The sequence below is a fragment of the Lactuca serriola genome, chromosome 5, assembly GCF_051521515.1.
Source record: "Lactuca serriola cultivar US96UC23 chromosome 5, Lser_US96UC23_V15, whole genome shotgun sequence".
NCBI classification, from domain to species: Eukaryota; Viridiplantae; Streptophyta; class Magnoliopsida; order Asterales; family Asteraceae; genus Lactuca; species Lactuca serriola.
This window is the reverse complement of record NC_136412.1, coordinates 228,641,353-228,648,630: the sequence shown is the minus strand read 5'-3', so window position 1 is coordinate 228,648,630 and position 7,278 is coordinate 228,641,353. Positions and strand designations below refer to the sequence as shown.

General features: G+C 30.0%; 1 protein-coding gene across 1 annotated transcript; it reads left to right on the top strand.

Moving 5' to 3' along the window:
• Positions 1–1,208: 1,208 nt before the first annotated feature.
• LOC145053695 (uncharacterized) lies at positions 1,209–2,116 on the top strand. Its single transcript, XM_079001785.1, has 2 exons — positions 1,209–1,545; positions 1,659–2,116. The coding sequence occupies exons 1-2, from the start codon at positions 1,377–1,379 to the stop codon at positions 1,913–1,915; spliced, it is 426 nt and encodes a 141-aa protein (XP_078857911.1). The 5' UTR covers positions 1,209–1,376; the 3' UTR covers positions 1,916–2,116.
• The last annotated feature ends 5,162 nt before the right edge of the window (positions 2,117–7,278 follow it).

The window sequence follows — 7,278 nt, the reverse complement described above, 5'->3', positions numbered from 1 at the left end:
TTTATTATTATTTATTAATCATATAATAAATTAATAAATTAACTTCTCTCTCCAAATGTTATTGTACACAATTAATAGTTATGATGAACCCAAAAATGACTTTGCTTCTAATCAAGTGTATACCAATTTAGTTATAATCTTAACCATCTTAATCTAACAGAACCGGTTTCTAAAGTCTGGACAACTAGTGAGGCATCATGGATTTGGTAGAGTTATGGCGTGTATGTTATTAAATTACAAAATAACCTTGATTGGTAAATATTTTCAAAATTATACCTATTTAATAAAAAAAATTGGTCAAAAATTCATACACAGTATAACTAAATCACTATCATATTTAGTTATCTCTACGTCATTATGTTTTGTACGAACTTTATCTGATGTTTTTAGAAATTTTTAGTTTTTAGTTTAAAAGGAAATCAAAATTGTTTGTTTTTTTTAAAGAGAAGAAATCAAAATTGTTTTTGTTTTATAACATGAACTTCTAACTTTTATTTTAAATAATAAATTTTAAAGAATTAATCTATTTTAAAAATCTTTTAGGAACTTTTTAACTTTTAGTTTTATTTAATTTTGTATATTTAAAACCTAATAATTACTTTTATCAAATTTTTCTTTATAAATAAAAACTACAATTTCGTGTATCTGGCCCTGAGTTTCCAAATTACCAATTAGTTTTATACCCATATAATTATTGAGAAAATTTATAACTCTTATATAGTATATCACAATGGCCCTTTTTAAATAATTACATTTGTTATTATTTTATTATTATTATTTCTATGATGTAAAGACATCTATGAGCTTCTAGCTATGAATTGAGAAAATTTATAAATCTTATATACTATATCACAATGACCTTTTTTTAAATAATTACATTCTTATTATTTATTTTTTTATTTTTATGATGTAAAGACATCTATGAGTTTCTAGCTATCAATTTTCAGATAACATGCCCGTATAATTATTCAGAGAATTTATAATTCTTATCTAGTATGTCACAATAATCTGTTGTAAATAATTATATTATTATTATTTTTCTTATTCTTATGGTGCGAAGGTGAAGTTGTTGTCTTCTTTAAAAGGGTTTCTATTTGAACCAATCATTCAATGCTTTTTCTTCACTTGTTCAAAGAAAAGTTCACACCCCATTTTCAAGAACCAACCAACCCAACAATATAATATTTCCCCTTTTGTTCAAACTATCCATCCCCTATTTCTTAAATAATACACACACTCATACACACATTCATACTCCAAGTTTCTTGATCATGCCTTCTTCTTTTTCCCTCATTCCCACAACAAAAGCTTGAAATTTTCTCATACCCGTTTCTTTAATCTTCCAAATTTGCAAGAATTAACCAAAAACAAAGATCATGTCATCAATCTTGGCTTCAAATGGGATGGTGTTAGCCACCGCCATGGCCGCCGTCTCCGGCACCGTCCTCCTCCTCGCCTTCCGCCTCCAGAAACAACCCTCCACCGCCGCCGTCACTACCGTCCAATTCTCAATCATCCCTCACCCAAGACCCTGTATCTCCTCAGGTTTCTTTCTTTCACAAGTTTCTTGTCGATTTTCTTGAATTTTGGTCTGGTCAAACTTATCCGTTGACTATCTTTTTCTCTCTCTCTAACCTTTTTTTTAACTTACTTTGCAGATGGGAAGAAGAGAGAGAAAAAGCACAAGAAAGTACACTTTGCAGAGGATGTCATGGAACCCAGTGGAAATGGAGAAGAGTTTAGAAGAAGGCTTCAAAGTAAGAATCTTTCTCAAAACCGGAGTTATTCGTCAAATTTGAAAGATGAAGGGGCTCAAAAGAAAATAGTAAAAAACGAGGGTATTCCAGCAAATCGGATGGCCCTGTACTCTGGAATTCTCAGAGATCGTGGTCTTCATCGTGGTTCTTACTGCTAATCGACTTTTGACTTATTTTTACAGTTTAGTCACTTCTCAATGTAAATTATTTAGTTTCAACCCCTCATCTTACACGGAACTGCAAATTGCACCTCCTTTAGTTCTAATTACTTTCTTCTTTTGATTACGATAGCCGTTTGTATTTATCTTGTACTATCTTGTACAAATTGAAATGAAAATTGAATATTTTGTATGGTCGAATTGGGAGTGGTACGCATGAATAAATGGGTAAATGAGTAATGAGTAATGAGTAATGATATTCTAATATTGTTATTTATATAAAGTTTTTATTTCTTTTAAACCGAATAAATAAAGTTGGAATGAGATTAAATAATTATTTTATTTTTACATTCAATAAACAAATTTCGCAAACTCAATGTTAGGATAAAAAACGAAAGAAAAACCATAAATTATACATGGTGTTTGTTTTTTTTTTTTTTTAGTTTTTAGTTTTTTTTTTTAAATCTTTTTGACCTTGTATGTTTGTGGGGAAAAGATATTTAAAGAAAATATTTTTTGTTTTTCAAAAAACATAAAAATATTGTTTTGATTTTTTTTTCCAATAGACTAAAATAATAACTTCTAATTTTAGAATATATTTTTTAAATTCTATTAAGAATATCATATTTTTTATCCACTATCACCATAGTATCATTTTCTCAACCACGACCATCCCTGTCGTCTTCAAGAACACCATCATTCTTTTTTATAGAAGACTTTAAAAAACAAATAATTTTTTTTAAAAAAAATAAGTACATTATAAAATAAAAATAAATAAATAAACTTAAATACATTTTACTTCATTCAAAACAAACATTACCATAATTTTTTTAATATATTAAGTTATTTTTTTTCAATTCAACCCAATAAATCTATTTAAATTAAGTTAAAAACAATCATATATACATAAAGATGTCTAGACTAAATGTTTATTCCATTAGATTCATTAAGTAAAGGAACAACTCTTAAAAAGTCTTTTAAACCAACACATATAGGTTTGGAATTTTTGTTAAACGTGTTTTCTTTAGTTTTTCCTTTTTGAAAAATATTTTTCGGAATTAATAAGAAACATGAGGGTTATTTTGTAAACAAGTACCACAAGTCACAAGATTAAGAGTGTGTTTAACAAAACTAGCAAGTAGCTGAAAGCTGGATACGTTCTCTTTAGGTGATATAACTTTTAGATTTAGAGCGTTTTTTTAACTAAACGCTAAAAACGTGTAGCGCTAAACGAGACATTTGTTCAAAACAGAACGTTTATCAACCGTCAAAAGTTAGAAACTTTCAAACGCTATATGCCCACACCCCCTACGCCTTGAAATATAAAATTCAAACTTCACACCCCCTACGTCTTGAAATATAAAGTTCAAACTTGACGAATACGCTATCTTGAAATTTAAAGTCCGAACATTATGGCTCCATAAGACTAGGTCTTTTCAAGTATTGAAAGGATATACCTACTATCTTGCGAACATGATATATATATATATATATATATATATATATATATATATATATATATATATATATATATATATATAGAGAGAGAGAGAGAGAGAGAGACCTTGCGTAAAGGCTCGAGGCCAACTTAGTACCATGCTTATTTGTTCATTAATATCAGATACTTGCTTAGTTTTGCAATTTTATGGCATTTAACACACTAATAACATGTTAGTCGGTTGCCCTCACCAAATGAGATACATACGTGGCCTCTTTTGCTTACTAGGATAAAATGGTTAACAACCCTTGGTCAAAACAACTTCCACGGTATATGACCCCTTTCTCCCAACAAAATGTGATACCTCAGTTCTTGTACGCTCGAATGACAACATTAAAAACAAAATCAAGCGTCACTGGAGTTTGAAGACGCAAGAGTATAGGCTTAATCAGATGCAAATGTGGTGATGTACATGTTTATGTCTCACGTACATCAGACAACCCAGATAGAAGGTTTCGTGGATGCCCTAATTATCAGATAAATATGTTATATTTATTTCTCCTGCCATCACCCTTTTTTCATGAAAAAATTTCTCTATTTTTAAAAAAGGTGGTTGTGGTTATTTCAAATGGTTTGATGTTGAAGAATTTAGGGGTTCTAACAAGCAACTGTAGCACCTAGAGCAGATAGATAGATAGATAGATAGATAGATAGATAGATAGATAGATAGATAGATAGATAGATAGATAGATAAATAGATAGATAAATAGATAGATAGATAGATAGAGACGTTCACATCGTTGAGTTTGATTATAAGACTGCTAGTGCCTATATTGTTATGTCTTATTTCAGTAGTGATATAGATGTAATTTAGTTTTAACTTCACAAGTTTGGAGTTGAATGGTTATGATATAATATTTAGCTTCTTTGAATGGTAATGAAGTTGTTGTGTATATGATGGATTCTATTGAATTTCTAATCAAATAATTTTGAATAGTAATGAAGTTGTTGTCTATATTTAGCTTGTTTAAATGGTTATGGTCTAAATGATTAGGGAAATGGTGTTGTGTGAATGGTAATGCAGTAAATTGGAAGTACAATGCCTATTTAGTAATGGTAATCCGAAATTGTAAAAAGGAAAGGAATACATTCCTTATGTCCTAACCAATGCACATTATCTATTTACTATGAGATTAACACCAACATGACATAAATTAAAGAAATTAAAAATAAACTATCATAAACACATTGATCATAACATAATAAGATGGTGTGTTCACTTCATTAGGTTTGTTCACATATCACTAACATGTACGATCCATCCAATTATACCCAAAAGCCTAGAAAGGTTCGCAAAAAGGCAACCTACATGGTAACATAGAACAAATGGATATATGTTGCATTTAGTGAGTGAAATATGTAAATATTTACCAAAAATGGCTACATGTGCTCATGTATACCCTCCCCACTATACCTCTAATGTACTTAACCCACTACTCTAAACTAACTGGATTAGTAGTAGATGAACCACCATTATTTTTGTCAAACACTTGCTTCTTAAGCTTTTGCAAAATGAACCTTTCAGAGGGTTTCCTCCTCTTTCTGAGTTTGGGGACATCATCAATGTTGGATTAGGTGTCTAAACCAATAACTAAATTAGTAAAATCTTGAATTATTAGCAAAGTCCTTTTGGGTTGCCCTCAAACCTAGTAACGGACTGGAATGCTATTTGGAGAGAGTGGCTTAGTTATTAATTTATTATATGATTAATAAATTAAATAGAAATCAAAATAAATAATTTATTAATATATTTTAAGAATAATATATTAATTATAAATAATATTATTTAATTAAGAATTAATCAGAAATTAATTCGAATTAATTTTCGAATTAATTGGATTAATTAAAAGTTGAAAGACTAAAGGTTACAATGCTCAAAAATTAAACATTGACCAATTCTAGAACCTCCCATGAGGAGGGGGTGAATTCTAGAATGGTTATAGGGGGTTTTCTTGGGCAATAAAGAAGTGTAGGAGTCCTTAAGGAGCAAGAAAATAGGATAAGGCTTATCCAAGGAAACTGCCTTATGTATATCATCCCCAATCATCTATATAAACCCTCTTAAGGTTTCATATTTTCGATGGTCATTATTCCTAAGAGAAAACCGAAAATCCTTCCTCTCCTCCTCTCTCCTCTTTAGCCTCCAACTTGCTAGGGTTTGGGTGTGAGTCATTATAGGCATGAGACTTCTAGTGCTTGCTTTCTAAAGACTTACAAGGAAGGATTACTAGTTTATTTACTATAATAAACATAAGATATGTATTTTCTAATAACCCTTTAGTGATTTCCGAAAATAGAAATGTAATTCTAGGGTTCTTGATATTTAATAGTTGTTTGCAAATAATAGTGAGAACATGCATCCTTTTAGGGTGCATGTGAACTTAGGATTTATATTTTTCTGCCAAAAATTAGTTTTTGTAACATATAAAACCCATCAGCGGTATCAGAACCATTATTCTCATTGATGTTGCACAAAGTTGAATATATCAAAATTAGGTTTATAGAAAGTAAACCTTAAAGAGGCAAATTTTAAAATCTTCTAAGGTTCTTGACCCTAGCATCCACCCTATATTTTTGAAATTTGCAAGGGTTTTAGAAACCCTAGCCCCCTTGCCTAATTTTTGAAATTTAAGGATCCACTCTAGGGCTTGCCTTGTTTCCTTATTTGTTATTTTAAGAGCTTTACAATTTGAACAATTAAACTTAGTAAACCCTAACCCTTTTTCAAAAAATAGAAGGCTTGGGATAGGGATTAAATTGAATTATTTTATTAATCGTTTAATTGTAAATAATTATTTGATCCATACTAATTAAGTTAAATTAATTAATTGGTTAATTAAAAGATAAAGATTAAATCAAAATTGTTTATTTTTAAATTAAATTAATTTTATATTAATTTTGAAAAATTTAAAATTAAACCTAGTATTTTAGAAAAGCTTTAAAATACACCTTATATATAGTAGTAAAAGTTTAATGTATTATATGTATAAGAAAAGTCAGTCAAATCGCTAGTACGCCTCATTCACAAAACCATGCTATAAAGAGTGTATAAGGAAGTGGCCTATGAAATGGTTGTTGAATGAGTGTCCACTCTCACCCACTGCTCTCCTGTGTGGTGCAGGGTCGTTAGCCGAACGGATTTGATAGGACATAATCTTATTAATAAGTATAATGATATAAAGTAACTAAACTATTTTTAAAATCCCACTCTTTGTTACTTTAGAAAAAATGTGAAAAGTATGTTAATCCATGAAAAACACACATCATGCTTTATATGTCTTTAGTGGAGTGTGTGTCGTTAACCGACACACTAATAGGGACTATAAAGAGATATGATCGGCATATCAAGAATTATCGATTTTGATGGAGCGTGTGTGGTTAACCGGCATATCAATGTGAGATGATAAATGACATTGAGGTTTCCAAGTGGGTTTGCATGGTCATTCACATCTCGTTTGTGATCCTCGGCATCTCAGTCACAAAAGTGAGAGCATAATTTGAGATTAAACATGCCATCGATAGATTCAAAAAATCTCAAAAGATCTAGGAGTTTAATAAGATTCAAATTGCTAAAAGCATTACCTACCTAAAATAGATTCGAATTTGACTACGACATCCCTCTTGAAAGTCCGAATCGAAAATGTAGATCCTAGCCTTAATTTAAAATTTATGGGTTAATAATTGAGGATTAAAATCAACTAACTTGAATTCTCGGTTCTCCTGTTATAGATGCCAGGTCAAGACAATAATGGTCTTCCTCATTCCTTTGGAAATGGTTTTCCTCTTCATTCTGAAGATGATCTTCCACTTTCTAATCAAGGTGAAAATGCTTTCTCTTCATTGGGAAATGGTGGAATTGGACATC

Coding starts and splice junctions, on each gene's coding strand:
- LOC145053695 (XM_079001785.1), top strand. CDS start 1,377: ATGTCATCAATCTTGGCTTCAAATGGGATGGTGTTAGCCACCGCCATG. Junction 1,546..1,658: donor AAGACCCTGTATCTCCTCAG/GTTTCTTTCTTT, acceptor CTTACTTTGCAG/ATGGGAAGAAGAGAGAGAAA.